Here is a 26,610-nt window from a genome sequence, read left to right as displayed (position 1 = left end):
CTCTCAAATCCATCCAGCTATACGCCATCTAACTGAAGTGCGCCATTCAGCAAACAGTATGTTTTAAGCTTGAAGTGGGTTCGGGTTCAAAAATATCATTTTCTTAAAGTACCTTTCTTTCATAACACTGCACTTTGAGCTCTGAACCCAATTATGCCAGCCTCCACACAGAGCGAATCTTAATAATTCATTATGTTAACACTAATGAACTATTTTTAATAAGTAAGCCACCTTATCATACTATTCTGTATTCAAATAAACTGATAAACACCATCAGATCCAATACAGTTATATAGCGGTACCGTTGGCTGTAAGGCTATATCAAAATCACTCTCACCATTCCAGGTTTTACTTTTCTTATTTGCAGGCCCAGCTTATTGCATGGGACTCGGGCCCCTCATTTCTTATGGCCGTTTTCTACTGACAGGAATTGGCAAAGCAGCAAATTACTACAACAACATGTATGGAGAATTTGTGAGAGTCTGGATTAATGGCGAGGAAACACTGATTATCAGCAAGTAGGTGTATATCCACCTTGTTATTATTATGAACTCTTACTGAGAGATATGGTGGGTGTTACATACACATATATATTGTTGCTGTTTACTATGTGTCTGAAATGCAAATTTGCTTGAAATAAGGATGATGTTTAGCACTGTATCAAGTAGGCATGCACCCTGGATGTATCCAGGATTCGGTTCAGGATTCAGCCAGGATTCGGCCTTTTTCAGCAGGATTCGGATTCAGCCACATCCTTCTGCCCGGCCGAACCAAATCCGAATTACTAATTTGCATATACTAAATAGGGGCGGGGAGGGAAATTGCATGACTTTTTGTCACAAAACAAGGAAGTAAAAATGTTTTTCCCCTTCCCACCCCTAATTTGCATATGCATATTAGTATTCAGATTCAGTTCGGTATTTGGCCGAATCTTTTGCGAAGGATTCGGGGGTTTGGCCGAACCCAAAATAGTGGATTCGGTGCATCCCTAGTATCAATATGGGTATGGGATATATACATATATACATAATACATTCTATCTAGCTATAGCTATCATCATCAATATATCTATCTGTATCACTCTCTCTCTATGAATACATGTTACCTATTACCTATATATTTGTCTCTATCAATCTATCTGTCTATCTTGTATCTATCTGCCTGTCTGTCAATAATCTATCAATATGTTGATCTGTCTGTATATCTATCTATCTATCTATCTATCTATCTATCTATCATGTATCTTTATCAACCTAATCTATTCTATGCAACATATCAAAGAAGGGTCCTATTGATTTGGGTAGTTTTACCTAGTGTAACATTAAATATAAATCACAGAGGACTCAAAAAATGTAAGTCTTTTCAGTTCAGTTCAATTGCCCTACCAATGTAAGCTATAAACTGGTCCCCATTTTATCTATTTGAAAATGTTTTAACCCATATGAACTCAGATTTTACCCATTTCCTTCAGACTTTTACTTGGTTTTCAACAAACAATGATCTATCTCACACTATCCATATTTTCCAGTCTTTGGCCACCATTGATATCCTTAAAGGGATACTGTCATGGGAAAAAAAAATTTTTCAAAATAAATCAGTTAATAGTGCTGCTCCAGCAGAATTCTGCACTGAGATCCATTTCTCAAAAGAGCAAACAGATTTATTTATATTCAATTTTGAAATCTGACATGGGGCTAGACATATTGTCATTTTCCCAGCTGCCCCAAGTCATGTGACTTGTGCTCTGATAAACTTCAATCACTCTTTACTGCTGTACTGCAAGTTGGAGTGATATCACCCCTCCCTCTTTCCACCCAGCAGCCAAACAAAAGAACAATTGGAAGGTAACCCGATAGCAGCTCCCTAACAAGATAACAGCTGCCTGGTAGATCTAAGAACAACACTCAATAGTAAAAACCCATGTCCCACTGAGACACATTCAGTTACATTGAGAAGGAAAAACAGCAGCCTGCCAGAAAGCATTTCTCTCCTAAAGTGCAGGCACAAGTCACATGACCAGGGGCAGCTGGGAAATTGACAAAAGGCCTAGCCCCATGCCAGATTTCAAAACTGAATATAAAAAATCTGTTTGCTCTTTTGAGAAATGGATTGCAGTGCAGAATTCTGCTGGAGTAGCACTATTAACTGATGCGTTTTGAAAAAAACATGTTTTCCGATAACAGGATCCCTTTAATATTTAATGGGTTTTCCATAGCTGTCAGTACAGTATCACTGCTCCAAAGAAAGTCAATGCTCACACTATTATAAGGCTCCTCGACTCTATCATACTTGACGTAAATACATTAAAGTAACAGTTCAGTGTAAAAATAAAAACTGGGTAAATAAATAGGCTGTGTATAATAAAAAAATATTTCTAATATAGTTAGTTAGCCAAAAATGTAATGTATAAAGGCTGGAGTGACTGGATGTCTAACAGAACAGAACAGAACACTACTTCCTGCTTTTCAGCTCTCAAACTCTGAGTTAGTCAGTGACTTTATAGCGGGCCACATGGTACATAACTGGACAGTGAGTTTGCATTGGATTTTCAGCATTCAGCTCAGATTCAAAAACAACAGTTATGGACCAATGTGCCCCCACTCAAGTCACTGATTGGTTACTGCCTGGTAACCAATCAGTGGAAACCAAGAGAGCTGCAAAGCAGGAAGTAGTGTTCTGGCTATTATGTTAGACATCCAGTCACTCCAGCCTTTATACATTACATTTTTGGCTAACTAACTATATTAGAAATAATTTTTATTTTGCACAGCCTATCTATTTACCCAGTTTTTATTTTTATACTGAACAATTCCTTTAACTGCTGCAATACTGAACTGCTCTGCTCTTTGTCGCTGCAAACACCATTTCTACTCCACGTTCCAAATGTAGGCCCTGGTTCAATACCTATATCCAAACATTCTGCAACTGAATACCCAAAGAATATATCTGACATTTATACCACAATCCTACTCTGCTGAATTGTCTTAGTTTTTCTTACGCTAAATCTAAATGTTGTATCTGCCAGTCACTAGATTCAATGCCCTTGGGTCTTTAACAGCCTCTAAACCCTCTTTGTCTCTCCTTGTCAGATCTGCTGTGTTCCTTTTCCTATACCACCTTGACTCCATCCATGCAACATTCTGCTTTCCTTCACATATTATGCTAATCATTTTCAGCTTGCATATCCATCTTCCATTAGCCATTCCCTGTTATAACAGCCCTTAAGAAACTAATGTAATCTGGCACTGGTTTTAGAGAATTTGCATCAGGCCCTAGCTTTACAGATGCCCCATAGTTTAAAAATGTGTAGATAACATTTCAAAGGATAAATTATATAGTGTGTAACATCTGTTTTGATATGATTTAGATTTTTTTCAATTCTGTGCTATACATCAGATGTTCCTAACAAAGAGTGTTATTTGAACAGACAATTATTAACTGACTGCACTTTTGCCTTTTTAAGATTTTTTGGGATTTATTCACTCAGTAATAGCAATTCTTAAGATATAGTTACCTCCTGACCTTTGCAATAAGGGTTTTGTTTGACTCACTCAAACAAAGAACCAAATACACTACTAAATTATCATGTTCTTTGAACATTTTACAGCCTTTGATACCACTGACTGCACCTTTACAAACCCTTCACTTGATGGCTGGTGGCCATGCAAAACCAAATATATCAGAGACCAAGGTCATGACCTTCCCTTTCAAACCGTATTTCCTTCCATCTTTCTGCATTACAATCAAAATAGTAACCTTACCTCTCAGGCACACTGGCAGCAACACTGGAATTGACCACAACCATTTCAATTTTGCTCCATTACAGGTGGATGGTATGACTGTGCGCGCATCAAATGACAAATTAATGTCTGTTCCATCAATAAAAGCACATATGACGCAAAGAGTTTCTTTAAACTGCTAAAACAATTACAGTAGGTCTCTCCAGACTCCAGTACTGAAATCTTCTCCATCCATTTCTCAGTGCAGTTGCATATTTAGGGGGTTATTTTTGTCAAAGTCCGAATTTATCTCAATATTTTCTGAAAAAAACTCTGACCAAATCCGCATGGGTTTTTTGGGCTTATTATTAAAAATCCAAAAAACTTGAAAAATCCGATTTTCATGACTTTTTCGGATTTTTCATCCAATTTTCACGATTTTTTTCGGATTTTTCACCCGAAAACTCCAGATTTTGCCCGAAAACTTCGGGGTATTGCCAAAAACCCAGCGCACATCAAAAAAATTATTGGGACTTTTCCCATTGACTTATATGCAATTGACAGGTCTGAGATGCCGGATTTTCAGATTCAGACTTTTCCCATCCTCTGGGTTTAATAAATTCCAAAAAACTTGTGACTTTTTTGAAGTCCGGTTTTATTAAAAAAAATAACAAATTTGTTTGTGATTTTTGCATACGGAGTTTAGTAAATAACCCCCTACATCTCAGCCTCTTCAAAATTACTTCACCTCCCTTCAAATCAGGTGGCAAAAACTCCTTTTGTTTCAAAGTTCTACATTTCTATGGTGCTCTCAGCATTCCTGCTTTTAATGCTTATGGATAACTATATATGGCTCACTGGACCCTTATATGTGGCCTTAACCCTTATATAAAAGGACCAGCATTTTGTGACTACACATGAACTGACTTTTACAATATTCTGGTCTATTAATTTGAGCTAGGTACAGCAGAAACAGACCGTTGTAGGTGAAAACATTTAAATTACATTTCCGAACTATTTTTTTATTAGTGATGCCCAGCAATACAAGGGGAAATAACAGTTTTTACAGTTTATGTACAGGTATGGTATCTTTTATTTGGAATCATTTGACCCTGGGGTTTTACATATGTTTTTTCCTGTAATTTGGATCATCAAACCTTCTATTAAGTCTATTAAACCAATATGGATTCATACAGTTTAGTTAGCATCAAGTATAAGGGTCTGTTTCATTATTACACACAAAAACAAAATCATAAAAAAAAAATCAATTGCTTAAAATCAACTCTATAGCAGATAGCCTAAGTCACAGCTATTTAGATATCAGATTTCTGGATAACAGATCTCATATATGTATTAGGCACATTTTAATTATCTAAAACAGTTTGTAAGTTTGTTTTCCCAAGAGGATTCCGTCACTTGTCTTTTATTACCAAGTAATGGCTGAAGGATATATCTATTAAAGGTATTCAGTGTAATCCTAAAACTAGGTAAATAGGAAAATAAAAAATTATTCTGATATACTTAGTCAGCTAAAAAATGTCATCGATAAAGAGTGGAGTGGCCTGATGTTTAACATAATAGCCAGAATCCATCTTCCTGTTTGGTGCTCTCCTGTTACCAGTCAGTAGCCAATCAGTGACTTGAAGGGAGACATATGGGTCATACCTGTTCAATAAGTTTGTTTTTAAACCTTAGTACACAGGTCAGATTCAAAAGCTGAGTGAAAAGGGGAGGTACGCAGGCAAGTAAGTTCTCCTTCCCACCATTGAAAAAATGTCCAGATCTCGCCTCCCCTCGCAGTCGTAGATTCTGCTTCCTTGGTAGTTAAACTACTGAACGCCCCCCTCTAGGTGAAAATAGTTAAATAGAATGAGGGAAACACTGTTACAAAGGGAGGCAGGAAGAAAAATATATGTTTTTTTAGCGTTTATTTACTGAAGCAGATTGCAAAATATTGGCACAAATTACCTTTTTTTTAAGCACTGGACTTTTATTACCCTATTATCTGGCATAGCTCTCTGCAGACCTCTCCCCTATCAATAAAGAAGGGGGTACCTACACAGCTCTGCCAGATTTATCTGCAAGTGTTTGGCAGTGAGCGGGGGGGAGTTGACTCTTGCAACTCATACACAATTTAATAATACTGGTGCAAATAAGCATCGGCCTTGGTAAATCCTGGTCAAGTTGCAGCAGCAGCAGTTCTTCATAATCATTGTGTAATAAATGTATTCACTTCCTGGGTGCCAATGTATGATGTTCCATTTATGACATTCGTTGTAAGTCAGTTTATGTGCAAAACAGAAAGGTTGGTCTGAAACCAATATTCCTTCTAATGCCTTATTGGCTGTGTGTGTATTTGTAAGAAATAAAAAGATCTTTTTTGTGCCTGTTTGTGGCCTTAAATGTATTTCCTTAAAGTATCTCCTCCTCAAGGCAGGTGTGAATTTCAGGGCTCCTGAGTATTTGTGAGCTCTATACTTTGTACAAGAAGCATTTATATGCACAAGTACCTTATGAATTGCAAATTAGTACGTGCAGTTTAGTGTATGATTTTTGCCAACAGTAGATAATCAATCACAGCATCAAAAATGAACTTTTGTAGCACAGAGCATGTATCCATCAGTGGGGTACCCATGGCAGCCAACCACCAATGAGCCTGCTATAGATTTTTACAGTTCCTGGAAATCATTTGATTCTTCTGTCTGGGTCATGCCTAAACAAACGTTCTACATTCATGAGCTCACTGTGTTTCTATGATAGATGCCTTTAAGAAACTGCAGCATGGGCTTCTCTATCAGTGACAGCAGTCTTGATAGGGAATAGGAAGAGAATGAGAAATAAATAAGTATATGGTTCTACAGATAGGAACAGCTTCCAAAATCTATTATTCCTTGTAATTTACACAGACTCTCAAACTGTGAATTAGTAATTATAAGCAACATTATGATGACACTTGTGAATGAAAGGCAGATAGAACTTTGTTTGTACAGCTGCACCGCAGAACTAAAATAGCAACGTGACATAAGCTTCCCTTCTCCCCGGTGCTTTCTTTATGTTGCAAATATCAGAGAAAAAGAAAAAAAATAGAATGCTAATTTCACTAATGCGGTGCAGCAGCTCCCTCTCTAGGAATCTCTTAGAACAGAGAAGCTAACAACTCAATGTAAGCACCGATCACTGTCTTACAGAGACGTTTTTATTATTTAAATAAATAGAGGCAAATACAGGTATGGGATCTATTATCTGCAAACCTGTTATCCAGAAAGCTACGACTTACAGGAAGGCCATCTTCCATAAAATTAATAAAATAATTAAAATTTTTAAAAATGATTTCCTTTTTCCCTGTAATAATAAAACAGTACCTTGTACTTGTTCCCAACTGAGATATAATTAATTCTATCTGGATACAGAACAATCCATTTTGGGTTTAATTAATATTTAAATGATTTCTTAGTACACTTAAAGTATGAAGATCCAAATTATGGAAACATCCCTTATCTAGAAAACCCCAGGTCTTGAGCATTATGTATAATAGGTCTCATGCCTGTATAACACTGAGCAAAACTGGCAGGTTATTGACTGGCTCTATTTCTGTTAAAGTGGTTTAACAGAAGTGATTTCTGTAATTTTACAAACCTTGTCCTGAATCCTTGCCGTGAGTGCTCACTGAGAAATACAGGCAGTCACCTATTGTTTTGTATAGTACTGGGCGGATTTATTAAAAGTCAAGAAACTTTCTCAGTTGTTTTGCCTTGATCTCACCAATGGGAAGAGCACCATTTCTCATTATCCTTCCTATATCAAATTCTCAAATGTTTTATTTCCGGTGTCAGTTTTTCAAAAGAAATTTGCTCACTACTTGCACAAGTTACCCATGTGTTTCCACTGGAATCATGTAGTAATATGACTTACAATGAAGTCCCCAGACCAAAACTGTTTTCAGCCACTGTGCTCATTGGTTTGAAAATTTATATTCATCTCTTAGCTCATCTGTTAACTATTTAACTAAGCTGCTGAGTTTCTTGGGCGCCAAGGAGTGAGCACCAATAATTATTCATTTGGAAATGAAAGCAATTCACCAATCAGAATTTCACTATGCCGTTTACAAAACAGGGGATCAGCCAAGTTCAGTAAAGTAAATGTGGGTCCATAATAATTTATAATTTAAGCTAATTCTCCATAAAGGTCAGGGCCAGTCACACCAGTAGTTGTTCATTATTTGCCATTCTTAGAAAAGGTGAAAGAAATCAGCACTTAACGGATTCACTCCAACACGATTTTTAATTAAAAATATCGTTACTTTATTATTTCCATTAAAATTTGTTAGCTAAGGTACAGTGCATGATGATCACCACTGACGCGTTTCATGCCCTATGGCACTTCCTCAGAGTAACACTCTGAGGAAGTGCCATAGGGCATGAAACGCGTCAGTGGTGATCATCATGCACTGTACCTTAGCTAACAAATTTTAATGGAAATAATTAAGTAACGATATTTTTAATTAAAAATCGTGTTGGAGTGAATCCGTTAAGTGTTGTGATATAGAAGAAAGTTCCTAGGCCAGGAACCCGGATTCAGAGACACATGATGTCTGGAACCAATCAGAGATCCCACACACTGAAGTAAAAGTTTGAAAGAAATCAGCCCCTTCTACCATTAGTAGAGGGACAATTCTTGCTAGTTTAACTAGGATTTAAAAAAAACATATGGCTAAATATATACTGGATGAGCTAAAATACAGCCATTCTGTTACATCACCACAATCCTTTACATCTAAATCTGCAATTATCATTAGCCTTTTAATCAAGTCCTGAATTTCTGTTCATCCTATTTGTCTTGGAAACTCCTTTGGAAGGGTGTAGCTGATAGGATGTCTATAATATGCATATGTCTATAAAAACAAACCATAATGCATTAGTACAGTTGGAGATATAGGAGATGCATTATCAAATAGAATTTTGTTTTGATGACTCTTTTGCAGAAAACAGGTAAGTTCTAAAAGTGAGAAAATAGGAATCTGGAGAATTTAAGTGTTTTTATATAGAGAGCCCAGGTCTACCAAGGTGAAGAGTAGTAGGCAGAGGGTCCTAGATCTACAGAACAGGGTGTGTTCCATATTCACGAGGAATTCAAATTCTAACCGATGCAGAAGGCTATTTGGATTTCCAAGGTCTAAAAGGATTCTGATCATTAGTAATTCTGCACCTATCTGTTTTACTTAGGGAAGTGACTATTTACCAAAAGAATACAAATCAAAATGCAGTATGTATCAGCTCTGTAGCTTGCAAAACATTGACATAACCCAGTAAAGGAAGATACATGAAGTCATGAGTCAAATACTGCTGGCACTCAAGTCAAGTTCATTACTCTACTGAAGGGATATCCCTTAAAACATTGGCATCTGTCAGAATTGACTATGGTTGCCACCAGGCTGGTATTTTACTGGCCTGACTGATGCCAATGTTTTAATAGGGAAGAAAGGCATTATGCTGTATAGGAAAGTTAGTACTGTATGAATTTGCTGGTAGTATCCATGGACTTGGAATGATTAGGTGCTTCTTGGTGTCAGAGCACATTTGTGAAAAAAGAAAAGTTTCCATAGGTCCCTCATAAGGTCTATGTTTGTCCTGCTTATGGATTGATTGGTCGGAAAGGATACCTTTGGACTCACTGACTGTGTTCTCTACATTTAACCCCAGATCTTCAGCAACATTTCACATCATGAAACACAGCCATTATGTCTCACGCTTTGGAAGCAAGCTAGGGCTACAGTGCATTGGCATGAATGAAAATGGCATCATATTCAATAGCAACCCATCTCTATGGAAGGTCATTCGGCCATACTTCATCAGAGGTACAATATTCTATGTACTGCTCTAAGCTAAGCTACTCTACTACTTCTCTAAACCTGTATCTACAGTATTGTATGTAAAATGTGTTAGTATACCACCAACAGAAAACTAGGTCCAATTATAAGCAACTTTCAATTGTTATTCATTATTTATTTTTGAACTATTTGCCTTCTTCTTCTATCTCTTTTCAGCTATCAAATGGAGGTCACTGACCCCATCATAAAAATGCTCTGTAAGGCTACAACTTTATTGTTATTGCATCATTTTATTACTACTCTTTATATTCAAGTCCTCTCGTCTCATATTCCAGTTTCTTATTCAAATCAATGCATGGTTGCTAGGGTAATTTGGACCCTAGCAAACAGATTGCTGAAATTACAAATTGGAGAGCTCCTGAATAAAAAGCCCAGAAACTACAAATAATAAAAAATGAAAACCAATAGCAAATTGTCTAAGGATATCACTGTCTACATCATACTAAGGGTTATTTATGAAAGTCATAATTTATCTCAATATTTCCTGCTACAAACTCAGATTTTCGGATTTTTCATCAGATTTTCGCGTTTTATTTATTTTTTTTGGATTTTTCACCCGAAAACTCAGATTTTTGCCCGAAAACTCCGGGTCAGATATTGCACGAAACCCAGCACACATCAAAAAATCATTGGGACTTCTCCCATTGACTTGCAACCTCGATAGCTCTGAGATGCTGGATTTTCAGATTTGGACTTTTCCATCCTCACGGTTTAGTAAATTCTGAAAAATTTGTGATTTTTTAAAAGTCAGATTTTATAAAAAAAATCACGGAGTTTAGTAAATAAGCCACTAAAAGTTAGTTTAAAAGGTGAACAACCCCTTTTCCACCTGTGTTAACAAATAAGCCCCCACTGATTTACTCATATTAAGTAAAATACATAATTCTGAAATTGCCATTTTCTGATTTTTACGGTCTTTTTTGCCATTGAATACACAGTCATATTTTGCTGGGAATACAAAAATGATGCATTCATTTATTACAGTATGGGGCCGATTCATGAAGCTCGAGTGAAGGATTCGAATGAAAAAAATTCGAATTTCGAAGTATTTTTTTGGTACTTCGACCATCGAATTGGTTAAATTCGTTCGAATTCGAACGAAATCGAACGAATCGAACGAAAAATCGTTCGACTATTCGACCATTCGATAGTCGAAGTACTTCCCCTTTAAAAAAAACTTCGACCCTTTACTTCGGCAGGTAAAACCTACCGAAGTCAATGTTAGCCTATGGGGAAGGTCCCCATAGGCTTGCCTGTGATTTTTTGATCGAAGGATTTTCCTTCGATCGTTGGATTAAAATCCTTCGAATCTTTCGATTCGAAGGATTTAATCATTCGATCGAACGAAAAATCCTTCGATCGATCGATCGCAGGATTAGCGCTAAATCCTTCGACTTCGATATTCGAAGTCGAAGGATTTCAATTCGAGGGTCGAATTTCGAAGTATTTTTAACTTCGAAATTCGACCCTTAATGAATCTGCCCCTAAGTGTTACTAGGGGATGGTAGAAATGATGACAATTATCAGTTTGTTTTACATTTCAGATATCTTTCACACAGCCAGTCTTTGTAGGAACAATAAATAAATATAGATATGAAATAATGATACAGCTTAATACAAAGGAATGTGTTTTCAAATTATTGGGTTTGGTAAAAAAAAAAAACAATGTCATAAATACAGAGTATTTGTTTAAATAGATGAGAAAAACATGACCTACTGAAGCAACCATTAGAAAATGTACAGTATTTCTATCATAGACAGTGTAAGCAGTTCTCAGGAAACCCATGCAACTTATTGACTTAGAAGAAAGTGCACAGAGGGGGCATCTCCTCCGGGAAATGATTAAGCAGTTCTGTTATGATGGGTCTACAAGGCATGTGATAATAGTTCTTTGTGCTCTTGGGGATGTGAGCAAGTTCAGAACTGGGTGGGCTGAAATGCTGAGGTTGTTAATAACGCAATGCAAAGTTTTAATTAGTGTCTCGCATAGAAATGAAAGTTTAGATTAAAACTGTGCTCTGTGCTTCAGGTTTATTTGATATATATATAAATATATATATATATATATATATATATATATATATATATATATATATATATATATATATATATATATATATAATATATATTTTCCACTATCCTCCAAAGAGGTTGCCATGAGCGATGAGATAATTAGAATAACCTATTGTTTCAATACCAGTCTGATCCTATGTTCAAGAATGAACGCATGTAAGAAAAGTCTCTTGTTTTAATATCACATAATGTAATTATTTTACAGAATAAAATAATATACAAATTGAGGCAGCAAGTTTCTTACAGCTACTTATGTACTTGCATGAAGTAAAAGGACCAATGTGATATCATTAACCCTACTCCAAAGTCCATTAATATGTCAGTGAAACACAATGCTCCGTTGGACCCTACTGTCCATGTAAGTGCCACAATATATGGCACGGGGTCCTCTGTACATAGCTGACATAAAAAAAACAGCTGTTTTGCTTTTATTGGCTATTATTATTCTGTAAGAATCAGTTATGCTTCTGTAGCTATTATTAACATACTGTATGGTATAACACTGCCAAGTTCAACCTGCTGGATTTGGAGATCAACAACTCCATTGCTTATTCAGTCCAATTCCATCACATAGCTATGATGATTTGACGTTGGTTTCTTTTAATAATGTTTTTAGGGGAGACGGAACATTTTCTACAAGTCACAAAAGCTTGTGTTTTAGTATTACTCTACTCTTTCATATCTTCGAATCACAATATGTCACAATCATAATAGCACAGATGTGTTAGTTTTACTGATTTAAGTATTCCAAGCAGATGATTATATCCATTTAAATAACAGTAACTGATACCATGGACAAATCTCTAGAGACAATACTCCTGCTCTGCAGAACTAGACAACTTAACCCTATAATTTCCTTTCCTTGCATCTTTCAGCTTTGTCTGGTCCAGGACTTATGCAAACAACAGAAAACTGTATAAGATCTACAAATCACTACCTGGATAACCTGAGTAATGTTACAAATGAACTGGGAAATGTAGATGTCCTTAAGCTAATGAGGCTTATTATGTTAGATACATCAAACAATCTCTTCCTAAGGATACCCTTAGATGGTAAGACGTCATTTTTTTCATTTAGGTGGTTTATAAGTAATTCCTGCATTTATGTGTTTTATGTATTATGTATTTGGTTACAAGTAAAAATTATGTATGCCTGAAGAAGAGGCCTCTGTAGTAAATGTAGAGGTGTTCAAATTTGTGTGACTCCTCCTTCCTTCAGTCATGGCTATAATAAATAGAGGAGCACTCAAAAGCAATATGTACTGCTAAGTGATACTTTATTTAGCTGCCATTTGTTGGGCTATATGGAGCCCTATGCTTGCCAGCTAAATAAAGTATCACTTAGCAGAACATAGTGTTTTGGAGTGCTCCTCTCTTTATGATAGACATTACTGAAGAATTGGGCTTGAGCAGAGCCAACAGTGAGTTGAGCACTAGCAAAGCAGTTGTAACACACAGTTCAGGCAAAATATGAGTGACTACTTTATTTGGAGGTGGACCAAGGTCTACTACTACTCGCCTTTTTCCTAATATCAGTATATATAAGACATATGGTACAAGGATTAATTCCCTACTTATAAGATATCTCCAGAAGTCCCCTGCATAGGCTGACCTCCAATTCAGTCCAGCTGTGCTTAGTTGTGAGTGATGAGTAGCTTCTGCAAGACCAGCACAGACCTTGTTTTTAGCCAAATGTCCATTGTTATAGTTATTTTGGCAAAGCTGTATTGACTTTATGCTCTCAGTAAGACACATCAGTAATAGTAACTTTCCCTTAGCAGAAAATAAAATCAACTTGTCCCAGGTTTAAACAAAAACAATAATACCTTGTTTAATAACAAATCTAAATTCTATAGAAATCTTTAAATAATATATACGGATCTTAGAATCTCTAACAAATCCATAACTCATAATAAAAATAACAATACACAGGTTTGTTAAAGATCTTTCTCATAGTAACAAATTGTTTCTCCCACACAAATGCAGAATTGATGTCTTCATCTGATTGTAGTGTTACTTGTGTTTGGCATCATTTGTGGTGATATGTTGTTAAATAAATGCTTAGAATGCAACAGCCATCCTTTGAATCATAGCGTTTTTTTTTCTTTTTAGAAAATGAAATTGTTCTTAAGATCCAGAAATACTTTGACGCCTGGCAGGCTCTGCTTCTGAAACCAGACATCTTCTTTAAAATTTCCTGGCTGTACAAGAAATATGAAAAATCAGCGTAAGTGCTAAAGCTTTCCCCACTCAACAGCCTTGAAAAACTATCCATGATTATTCCTTAACTGGTTCTGCCAATCTCACATGTTACCGCCTTATCCTATAGAAATGATCTGAAGGAAGCTATTGAACTTCTCATTGAACAGAAAAGACAGAAACTCTCAAGTTCTGAGAAGCTGGATGAGGATATGGATTTTTCATCAGAACTCATATTTGCCCAGGCAAGTTATATGTGAGGATATAATTGGTCTGTCATTTGATTCATTGTTTAACATATAGCAGAATGATTGGATGCTCCTTGCAACTGCACTGCTGCAACTTTAAAAAATTCACCACAAATTGTTTCCTGCATTCAATACATTTGCTGATATTGTAGATCTCTGTAAGGATCAGACTGGCCACAATACAGTACGATAGGAGCTTTAATATGAACCACTTGTATCCAGCAGTTCTTGGGGTATTTATTCGTTTACACTGTAGAGAGATTTACATGTGCAATATATTAAATATTTTCTACAAAAAATCTCTAGCTATATACCTACATCTGCAAAAATACATTTCTGTAATAAGCCCATGTATTAAAACAGGAATACTTTTGCTGGCAGCACTCCTTGGCCCAGATTGGTCATTATTTCCTCACCCTTAATCAGTAATGCTGCTGCTTCTTATAAAATGCATACATTTGTACTGATTCACCAAGGAAAATGGGCTATTAGTGTTATTACTGAGAAATAGTTGTTTGTAATGTTAATTCTCTGTCCAGACTGATTGAGTAATTAGAATAAGTTCTTCCAGGAGGAGAAGAGAAATATTACACAGAAACGTATTTTCCAGTTTTGGCAGAACTGGAGTATAATCAGTGTATGTTTTGTTATTGACGTAAAGCAGCTACAATGGCTTGACACAAGACAGAGGAAATTATATTTTTCTTGAAGGTTTATGTACCTGCTTCCATAACCTCTCCATGTGCGGTGTCACAGAAAATAATAAATACATATACTACCTCACACTAGACTTTTTTGCTCTCTGCTATACTATACTATCCCCATTATTATGTGATAACATACAATATTCAAAATACAGGCACATACAACATCCCATTATGATGCACCCAAATCCATAACTTGTTTCACCAAAAATTTGTATGCAGCACCTATGATGAACTTTAAGGGGCCAATTTATTAACATTCACATTTTTGTCCCCTGAATCATATTTTTTTAGAGATAAAAATCATGTAAACCAAAAAAAAAATAAATTGTTAAGTGTAAAAACCACAAAAAACACTAATACAAAACTTCTCCATCTTAAAGCTAGCGAGGTCTCCATGTACAGGTCTGCCTGGTGGACAGGGCTATGGTATGCATCTTGTCTTAAGTTTAAATAGGGTGTAAGGTGCAGAGTACTCTTCAAAATGAATCTGGGGCACGAGTGAGAGATCCATATAGTGTATATATGTATTTTTTAACATATATATAAATATTTATAAATATATCTATATATATATATAGATATAGATATATATATATATATATATATATATTTTTTTTTTTATTTATATATATATATATATATATATATATATATATATATATATATATATATATATATATATATATATATATATATATATATAGTCAAATTCCCTTGTTTGGTATATATCTATATATATAGATATATACATGTATTATTATTATTTGCTAAATAGGGTAGAAGGACTGCCCTTGATGCTCACTATTTCAATATTCTGAAGTTCTCTCCAGTTATGTTTCTGTATACTTGTAGGCATTGCTGTCTGTAAAGAGAAGCATCAGTCCATCAAGTTGTCATCATGGAAAATATGGTTTAGAAAAGGGGACCTACTAGCCCTGTAACTTCCTACCTACAGACCCAAAAGCAATACTACGTGCTTAATCAGAAAATGCCATAATCTCTCCAAGTCAGAAAATGTACATGTATGAAACTGACCTCGAAACTGTGAATGGGTCATTTAGCTTAGTTCAGTACTAGTGAAAGATTTGGTTTTGCTGCACAGGTCAATCGTGTCCTCCCAAACCCCCACAGAGCTGAACTGAATTGTGTTTGTGCTCCAAAACTATTATGCATTAGAGGGGCAAAGTTGGCATGTGCCTTCTTAATGCAGCGAAGATAGACAGTCTTTTTATCTACTGACCAGTGGGGTGAAATTTAAAAGACTTTTTATAAGCCTTTGAAGCAGACCTGCCGTTAGATTTTTTTGCTCTTTTCCAAGGAAAAAAATCCTAATATAAATGAATGAAAACTTGCCATCTATAATCTATTCAGAACACATAAAATATATTTGTTCTGTGTTTATTTGATAGAATCATGGAGATCTAACAGCTGAGAATGTCAATCAGTGTATTCTGGAAATGCTAATAGCTGCTCCCGATACCATGTCTGTATCTCTCTTCTTCATGTTAGTTCTGATTGCTCAACACCCAAAGATAGAAGAAGGAATAATGAATGAAATGGATAAAGTTATTGGTAAGAGCAAAAGGATAATGTTTTTCTGTTTCCCACTGTCCCAATACAATGCACCAGCATTTTCAAGCAATACTCAAACAATGACTGCAGCCCAGCAACTTGCATTTATTAGACATAGACTTATCCATTGCTCATTGCACTTCTGGGAACCAGTACAACCAATGCAATTACCATGCCCTTCTCACCAACTCACCATTGAAGAGCCAAAGCTGCCTTATTGACCAAAGTGACATGAATGCGATTTGCAGTCAATTTTGAAAGAACTGACAACCTGTGTGAATATTGGTAAATACTACACTGTATTGCAAGATGAAAAACATGGAAAACTGCACCAAGCTTTGCATGTTCACCCTGCCTACACTTAGTACAAGATAGGAGGAGATACAACAAATGAACACAAATCCACTCTATGGGGTAAATTTACTAAGCGGCGAAAATTCGCCAGAGACGGCTTGCACCCATCACAACACTTCACCAGGCGAAAATTCGCTCAGACAATGCTAATTTACTAAAATGCAAAGTTGCATCCATGGCACGAATGCTGGCGAATTCTCGCTAGCGTTACTTCAACAATGCGAGCAATTCTGCCTATCGCAACTTCATTAGAGGTCTTCGCTCAGGCTAATTTGCATTTAAAGTTGAATGGACGTATATTTTGCAGCAAATACATTACACAAATCCAGGGAACCTTAATAAAGACAATAGAGTTGTGATAATGCCCTACACATGAGCCCACTGTATAGTTTATGTTCCATATGTTAGAAAATGTATGGGGGAACCCGGTTACCCAAAAAAGGACTTCACTGAAAAAAAGAAAAGACGCCAGCGTTTTTTGGACTTAGAAACTTTTCCCACTAAAAAATATGATGTAAGTAACAGAAGATTGAGTAAGATCTATGCACTCCAGTGCACTTCGCCTGGTCTGAGCTGGTGAAGGCAAGTCTGGCGAAAGAGGTAACGTCCAGTAAAATCCACATATTAGTGAATTTGCGGAGTAACGTCCATTCACCAGAGTGAATATTTGCTTGGTGATAGAGTGTGAATCACCGCTAGCGTCTATCTCCTTCTCTAGCGACGTTACGACTGCGCCCGTTAGTAAATCGGCAAAGTCCCTGAAAACAGTAATGCTGGTGAATCTTTGCCAGCGTTAGTCACTTCTCCCTTAAGTAAATCTGCCCCGTGTACTTTAATGCCATTATTTCCAAGCCTGTTAATTATACAATGTTTTCAGTTAAATATATTGGTGGATTCCCTCCCTACAAGTCAACTTCAGTTAAATCAAATGACATAGGTAACCATTTACACAGTTACTTGTCTGCCTTCCACATTGGTCTAATCCCCTGAAGTCATTATAAGCTAGAGTTTTTACCAATGGTTCATTCCTACTTTACATATCACATCTTCAGTGTGCTGTTTAATGCATTTTTCATACAGCAACTCTGTGGTTTCAATGTGACTTTTATCTATTGACATCTTTATATTGCCTGAAAGGGACAAACTTCTGCCAGATTAAATCAGCCTTAAATTGTAAATAGCAATTTTGTCCTTGTTTTGATTCAATGCCCAGGGAGGAGTAACCTTCCTAGCTTTGCATGGCCGGGGGCACATTTGCTTGGCTTGTTTATAGGAGACATTTGTTTTTAGAAATTAATTACATGACCCTATAACACATTGCATTATAAAATAAAACGATTTAGGCATTTAAGCACACAGTGTTTTGAAAAACAAAAACACATCTTCCCTACTGCTGAACTGAACAACAAATGCCAAGATTTAAATGTCATTTTTAAAGAATTTCCATCACAAGAATTAAATTGTAACCCCTTAATTCTATTTTTAGATATTTTAATGTCTATTTGCCATGTATCATATTTTTTCTCTTCTTCATGTACTTTCATAAGGCTAAAGTCACATGGATGACTAGGTCCCGTAGTATAGGCAAGCAATGTAGTTAGCTCAGGTTTGGTTCCAGGATATGACACTAGTGGGGGAATATAAAAAAAGTCGCAAAGAGCAAAACAATTTGCACAAATAAGAATAAAAGTTCACATTTCGCAATGTAATACTCTACCCTAAACTGTTTTTGCATTGCGAATTTTAATTGCGCATTGCCCACTTTTAAGAAGTGCTTGAAAGTGTCGTGATCTTTTGGAGCAAACATAACAACTTTTTCATTAAGAAGTTTTATTACATTTACTGCGTACTGGTGTAAACTATAAAACTCGCAAAGCTTCTTCCACTGTCAGAAGTGGTCGCTAAAGAGTTTCCGGGTTCATAAAAGCTATATTAAATTTGTGCAAAGGCAAATTTGTTCGCACAGAGGCATAACTTTTTGCATTGCAAATATTTTTTCCGTTGCTGACTTTTATTACATTCCTAACATTACTGCCTAACTGATGTCTGATTACAGTGTAATACCTACAAGCAGTAAATGCAGTGATCTCACTATATTAAATAACAGTAAGATGACTGGTGTTGTGTGGCTGGTGGGCATCTCCCTGGGGAATTTACTTATATATTTAATTGATTGGCCCACCAATTTGGAAATCTGTTCTTGGCCTTTGATAAATAACCCCCACAGTGTTCTTGTAAACCCTTCTATCAGAATTTGCCTTATGTGCATATTATATGTAGCACCATATCAATATGATTATTAAATAAAAATAATTGTAAATGTTGCATTTTTAATTCAACACGTATATACAGTATCATACTATAATACTGGGCAAATACAGTATAATGGACTTATTCTATCACCATATACCATATGAACTGGAACCTAATCATATATAAAACAAGTGAATTATACACTCTAGACTAGTGATTCTCAACCAGTGGCTCTTGAGCAAAGCTTTGCACTCCCATTGATATTGCGCTCAGTGGCCTCATAGTTTGTGCCAATTTTGAAATTCCTGACTTAAATTCAAGTGTTGGAGACATAAAGGCACAGGTTTACTCAAAGAGAGCCTCCTGAAGGCAGTACAAATTGGGCTATCAATTAGCCTATCACAGTCTATATTTGGCATCCATAAATATTTTTGTTCTTGCTTGTGTGGCTCTCCAACTATAGTGTGGCTCACTAGTAAAAAAAGGTTGGGGACCCCTGCTCTAGTACTTAAAGATACACACACGCACACCTGGCCTCTCCTTTAAAGTTAACCCCTGTGCTGCAGAGTTTTGGAGGATGGCACCTCCACCATACATAGAAAGCATGGAAAATTCCAGCACTGGGGTAGAATGCTTAACATGGATTTACCCTGTGTTTAATTGGGCCAAGACAAACAACAACAAAGTTTCAGGGGCGATCCCCTTTGTCAGGTGATCAATACAAACCCACCCTAACATCTTAAATGTGCTCAAACGCTCCTCCCCACAATGAATAAGCATACATCATAGGGCAAAAATATATATATTATAAAGTAAGTACAATAATCCATAGGGCACGGACACATATTCGGAGATCCGCCTCATTTTCTGCTCGGTTTTTATAAAAAAACCGACCAACACGTAGCAGTTTAAGCTTAGGCAATGATAACTTCCACTAGCATATTTACGCTGATACGGTAACAACAATCTTGTTCAACTTCAAACCTTCTTTTGAGAGACTGACTCTATGGGCACAGATACACATGCAGAGATCCACCGCATTTTTGGCATGGTTTTTTAAAAAGCTGACCGCCGTGTAAATACGCTAGTGGAAGTTATCATTGCCACTAACAGTTGGTCGGCTTTTTTTTAAAAAACTGCCCCTAAAATGCGGTGGATCTCCGCATGCGTATCTGTGCCCATAGAGTCTCTCAAAAGAAGGTTTGTGGTTGAACAAGATTGTTGTTACTGTATCAGGTCATTTTTAGTTTCATAGGGAAAAAGTTAATAGACAAGCACTATAGAAATTACTATATAAGACTTCGAAAATTAACTTTTCCTTATGTAAAGAATTTTGTCTTTCCTTGAAGCAGTCAACAATTAGATGAATCTGAAAGAAACAAAGTGGTCAACTTTAGTTTTGTAAAAGTTTAGTATTCCTACATGGACACTGTACCTTTTAGCAATATATGAAAACAGGGTTAAAATACATATGGAAAATCACTACCTATTTTAAAATGCACTCTTAAGATGATGCCTAATTAGAACTTGGTAAAAGGAAACATTATCCTTTCATATAACTGCTGTAGATTGACATTGCTATAGCATTATAACAATTACTTTAATCCACACACTGTTTATATGCATTTGCCATTTCTTTTTTGTTTTTTGTTATTCAAGGTTCATGTACATTATACACGTTTCTTTCTGATTAGGTGACCGGGATGTAGAGAGCAATGACATTCCAAATCTTAAAATTCTGGAGAGCTTTATTTATGAAAGCATGAGGTACCAACCAGTGGTAGACCTGGTTATGCGCAAGGCTCTGGAGGATGATATCATTGATGGTTACTATGTGAAGAAAGGCACTAACATCATTTTAAACTTGGGGCGCATGCACAAAATTGAATACTTTCCAAAACCGAACGAGTTCACCTTGGAAAATTTTGAAAAGACGGTATGTGCAAAAGCTTGATGGTAGAAATGGCCCAAGGAATTATAAATATGTAGCAAATATTTTGATTATCAAATTTTTTATGAATAGCAGTTTGTGACATTTGGTTATTATCAATAATGAAATTAATTTAGTAAATACTACTTAGAAAGCATGCTGTGTTCATTTGCAGTACAGTCATAGAAACTCCATTCGATTTTGCTAGATTTTGTGCACGTTATCAAATAAGAACAGTTTCTCTTAGCCGAGAAACTGTGTCAAGTTGTTTAGATGGCACTGGTATGACAGTTTGATGGAGCAAATCAAACATCCTTGTTTGATGACTCATTTTGCTAATAATTATGATATTGCCTACAACTAGGGGATTGTTTATCAAGTCCAAATAAAAAAAACTAGAAAAATTTGTTTTTTTTTGTATTATAAAATACGAATTTTTAGTGGGAAAAAAAAAATAGATTTTTTGGGGATTTATTGACTTTTATATGTCAATGGGAGAGGCCCCTATCCTATTTGGAAGTTTCTGTGGTCTGCGCTGGAATTATCCGATAATCCGATTATTTCGGACTTTTCAGGCTATACTATACGTTTTTTCGTACGTTTTTTTCCGTGTTTTTCCCCAAACCGATTAATTTGTACTTTTTTTAATAATAAATAAGACCAAATTGTGGATTCAAGTTTGGTCAGACGTTTTTATTTAACTACTCAGACTTTGATAAATAAGGCCCCCCATTTTGTGCTTCCATTTAGAATTAGAATATGGGCCAGTATAATATCTACTGTAAATAAGAATTGTTCTGCGTGTCAACAAGGGAAGTGGTATCACTAGGATGCTTGGTGTTTGTCTGCCAAGAACTCGAACTGATGGCTAATGAGATTTATTATTTTCAGTATGGGGTCAATTCTTTTTTTATAATATGCGAGTGGTTATTTAATAGGACATAGATATTCATATATAAGTATCTGTTAACATATATTGACTTTAAAAAATGGCCCTCTGGCCAGTTGACATAATGTATTTATGCCTCTAAAAAAGATCCCTCTTTTACAAATGATGTTTTTGGATTCTTACAGGTTCCATATCGTTACTTCCAGCCCTTTGGCTCTGGTCCACGTGCATGTGCCGGGAAGTACATAGCCATGGTGATGATGAAAGTCATTCTGGTTACTCTTCTCAAGAGGTACAAAGTGCAGACATTGAGAGGAAGATGCCTGGAGAATATCCAAAATAACAATGATTTGTCCATGCACCCTGATGAAAGTCAACCTTCCTTAGAGATGATCTTCATTCCTAAAAACACAGCAGAGTTCAAACTGTAACAGTGAATATAATCCCATATATGTCAACTCTGGAAATTACAAATGTTATTAGCATAGAGTTGGTGACAGTGTTGGTCTGTGTTAAACTTTGATTTAACCGCTGCTCTTGTTTGCTCTTTGTAATTATCAGTCACTAAAAATAGTGCAACAATCATAACTGTCAGGGTTTTCAGTTTTTCTACTGTTAATGTTGGAAAATGACATTCAGCAGCTTTAAAGGATGAGTAAAACCAACAAATGAAAATGTCCTAAAGGGTTTTTAACAGAATTGCCATTCAAGCAGTTTATAAAAAGCTTGATATCTACATTTGAAAATACTTGTTTTTCTGGTAAGGCTTCGGGGAGCAGTTTGTTAATATGTATTATCCAAGGCCCCATTAAATACAGTAGAGTGGGCAGAACATTATTTAGACAACAAACCAAAGATGGTTGTGCATGACAGGGCTTTGATTAGAAGAAAACATTTTAATTGAATTTAAGAATAGATACAAATATGCCAGGTCAAACTAATCATTTTATTTTTTTTGTGTCACTGTTTTTTAAAGGCTGTGCTTTATACTCCTGTCCAGTACAGTGATATTTTTATTGTTTATATTTATCAGTATTATTGATAATAAAATATGCCTATATTTAAAAAAAATATGAAAATATGTTCTTTTATTGTTCTTGGAAAATACTATACTCAATTTTCTAAATGATACCATTTTAATCTGGTTCCCATTTTCTTTTTTAATGAGCTTCTCCTTCCTTCCTATTGAACTTCTTTAAGATCACTTGCTTCATACCACACTAAGCCCCTTCTGCAGGTTTTGCATCAAGCTTTTAGAAACTCATTTTTTCCTCTTTCTTGTTTGCTCTGTGTCTATTTTAAATTTTGTCATAACCACCCCCTCCCTACAGCTCTGCTCTAGCTCTATTTTTTAGTTTAACCTCTGCCTTCATTCTGTCCTTCCCTTTGTTTACATTGTATTTTTTATAAGTCTTCCTTCTTGGATGTTGCCCCTCCTCCTTTGCCTTATACCTCCCTTTTTGCTAATACATCAATTTTCTTGTGACTTGCAGATCTGCAAACAACGTCTGATACCGATATTTATACCATATATACCCGAGTATAAGCCAGTTTTTCAGCATCCAAAATGTGCTGAAAAAGTCTACCTCAGCTTATACTCGGGTCAGCGGTACCTGACCCTAGTAGCTGAGATTGCAGTCACTTTTAATCATTCCTATACCAACAGTTCACTTGGGGAGAGACTGCAATATCCCACAATGCCCTCTGTTGGTTATATGAAAGAATAACAGTGTGCCCTCTGTTGGTTATATGAAATAATAACAGTGACTGCAATATCACACAGCGCCATCTGTTGGTTATATGAAAGAATAACAGTGACTGCAATATCACACAGCGCCATCTGTTGGTTGTATGAAAGAATAACAGTGTGCCCTCTGTTGCTTATATGATAGATTAACAGTGACTGCAATATCACACAGCGCCATCTGTTGGTTGTATGAAAGAATAACAGTGACTGCAATATCACACAGCGCCATCTGTTGGTTGTATGAAAGAATAACAGTGCGCCCTCTGTTGGTTATATGAAAGAATAACAGTGACTGCAATATCACACAGCGCCATCTGTTGGTTGTATGAAAGAATAACAGTGCGCCCTCTGTTGGTTATATGAAAGAATAACAGTGACTGCAATATCACACAGCACCCTCTGTTGGTTATATGAAAGAATAACAGTGACTGCAATATCACACAGCACCCTCTGTTGGTTATATGAAAGAATAACAGTGACTGCAATATCACACAGCGCCCTCTGTTGGTTATATGAAAGAATAACAGTGACTGCAATATCACACAGCGCCCTCTGTTGTTTATATGAAAGAATAACAGTGACTGCAATATCACACAGCACCCTCTGTTGGTTATATGAAGGATTAACAGTGATGGCAATATCAAACAGCACCCTCTGCACATGGTAGTGGGACAGTGGGACAATGCACACAGTAATCCATTTGGCAATTCTCTGTCACCATCAACTTTGCAAAGAGGTCCGGTTGATCGCTGGGGGGTCGCTTTGGCAGAATGTGCGCTGCTGGGAGACAGGGCTGTAGTTGTGTCTAGGCTTATACTAGAGTCAATAAGTTTTCCCAGTTTTCGTAGGTTAAATTAGGTACCTCGGCGTATACTCGGGTCGACTTATACTCGAGTATATATGGTACTCATTTTTACTTAGTAAATGGAGAATACAGACTTTTCTACATTCTTAATTTTCTATGCATTCTCCGTCCAATTGCACATCAGTATTTGGTAATGTTGTTATGTAAAGAGTTCATAGATGATCTCCACTCTGTAATGTAGACTTAATGCTGAATCACAACACTTTTGCATCAAAATTAGCCTTCTGTTATGTTATTTACTGTTGCGACAATACCTTTCATTGTGTTGTGTCAGCAAATGAGTGCCTAGATTAATACTGCTAATGTCATACTAAGAAAATGTGACTGCTGTATTGTCAATCACAGCCAGCCTTTGCTTGTGTGACAAGCTGCTATTTAGGTATATGGAAAGCAAAGCAGAAAGAGAGAGAGAGAGAGAGAGAGGATTTGCAGATATGCTGGGAAGTTACAACAATCTACTGCAGGCCTAATGTAAGTGATTCCCCAATGGGAATGTGTGTGTTCCACGCAAAGTGATGTTTCCTTTGCCATTCTTCCCAGTTGAACAGTTTCCAAAGTGGCATAATTCCATATTTCCGTGTAGAGAAGAAACACAGAGTAATAAATCCAGTCTGAAGTGCAGGGAGGGTGGGCACAATGCAGCCTTTTACTTACCATAAGGCAAGTAGTAAGAAGAAGGCTCCTGACCAGTTAAACCTGCTAGCTGATTGGTTGCTATGAGTTACTAGACCTTTAGTTAACATTTACCTATTAAATTTTCGTATGGATATACAGAGTACCTTTTACATCTACTACATCTACATCTGCTTATACAGTATGCACATATTTACATTCTAGAGACATAATAAAATGAAAGGAATCATGACTGGGCCACCAGTTTCACTTATTAGCAATTGCTTCATTCAAATGGTTATTGCAGCTGCAAGATAATATTGGTAGCTCTGTCCAGTTGTAACATAGGCAGCAGTTCAACAGTCGACTTTACGCTGCAGATTGAACTTCAACAAAAATTGAACTTCAATAGTTTTGAGCAAAGTCTATCCACAAACCCAACAGACCCCATGGTTATAATCAGCTGGGAGCACTCTACGTGTTTATATGTGTATATTTCCTTTCCCACATTGATATTAGAACATTGACATAGAACTACTCCTCTTAATAACTGGGAACTAAAAAGGGCTTCTGCTTTGAATGACAATTTGAAAAATAAAAATTGAACAAAAAAAAACCTCCCACGAGAAGTGATGCCAAGTGATATTATAAGGAGATGAGCAGAATGTGCAACTCTCAGCTTGACTTTAGTGTATACAGATGGAGCAGCCCGATGCTGCACACAATATACATCAGCATTTTCTAAATAACAGCCTATACAGATAAAAAGAGCTGATTTGATGGTGCTTGTTATTGTTCAGAATAATGATGATTTATGAATGGCTGTATGCAACTTAATTGCCATGAAACACTGTGACCAAGTGCAACACTGAAAGGCGGATAAAATAACTTTGATTAGAACACCAGAGAACTGTAATTTTGATATGATAAACAGTTGCTTGCAGCCCTTATTCACAAGAAAAGTCTGTGTGGCGGGAGGGAAGGCGAATGCTGCTAATTATTAATATCCTTATCTGTTGTTGACAGCAATAGGTGATTCTTGGATCCTAAAACACATTTTTTCCACAGCAGGGAAGGACGTTAATGACTTTAGCATTAGGCGTGAAATTATATCTGATGGAAGTTGCCTAAAATGACATTTATGGGTGGTTTATGAGGATGTAATCAGCTGTGGAATCAGTTTCTGCACTCTGTTGGAATCAAAGTTTTGATTTTTAAAGTGCCATCTATTCAGGGAGGCTTTACAAGTGGCCATGCAATACAATGACAATAAAGAGTACTGTAAAGCTGGTCACACACAGGGCCAGTTGCAGGATATCTAATCACGATTTAATTTGCATGAATGCATGTGCTGTATATATATATATATATATATATATACTGTATATTGTTACTCATTTAGTGATACATTTATAGATAAACTTTCTGATTGTTACACTATAGTAACAGAACAGACAGGTTAGTAGCCAAGTCTTAAAATATACAGGAGAATATACTGCCCGCCAGAGTTTACAATCTAAGTGGGTGGGTAACTTAGAAATACAAATTTAAGGTTA

General features: G+C 36.2%; 1 protein-coding gene across 4 annotated transcripts in view; it reads left to right on the top strand.

Moving 5' to 3' along the window:
- Window positions 1–22,901, top strand: part of cyp19a1.L (cytochrome P450 family 19 subfamily A member 1 L homeolog) — a 53,020-nt gene extending 30,119 nt beyond the window's left edge. For 3 of the 4 annotated variants that reach the window (XM_041584855.1, XM_041584856.1, XM_018250593.2), the window contains exons 3-10: window positions 368–518; window positions 9,419–9,573; window positions 12,555–12,731; window positions 13,791–13,905; window positions 14,008–14,122; window positions 16,242–16,404; window positions 20,706–20,947; window positions 22,016–22,901. In XM_041584855.1, coding sequence (XP_041440789.1) covers window positions 368–518; window positions 9,419–9,573; window positions 12,555–12,731; window positions 13,791–13,905; window positions 14,008–14,122; window positions 16,242–16,404; window positions 20,706–20,947; window positions 22,016–22,261 — 1,364 coding nt within the window. In that variant the 3' untranslated portion in view covers window positions 22,262–22,901. 4 annotated transcript variants of the gene reach the window in all.
- Window positions 22,902–26,610: the final 3,709 nt, after the last annotated feature.

The sequence above is a fragment of the Xenopus laevis genome, chromosome 3L (genome assembly GCF_017654675.1).
Source record: "Xenopus laevis strain J_2021 chromosome 3L, Xenopus_laevis_v10.1, whole genome shotgun sequence".
Taxonomy (NCBI): Eukaryota; Metazoa; Chordata; class Amphibia; order Anura; family Pipidae; genus Xenopus; species Xenopus laevis.
This window is presented reverse-complemented; position numbering and strand designations above follow the sequence as displayed.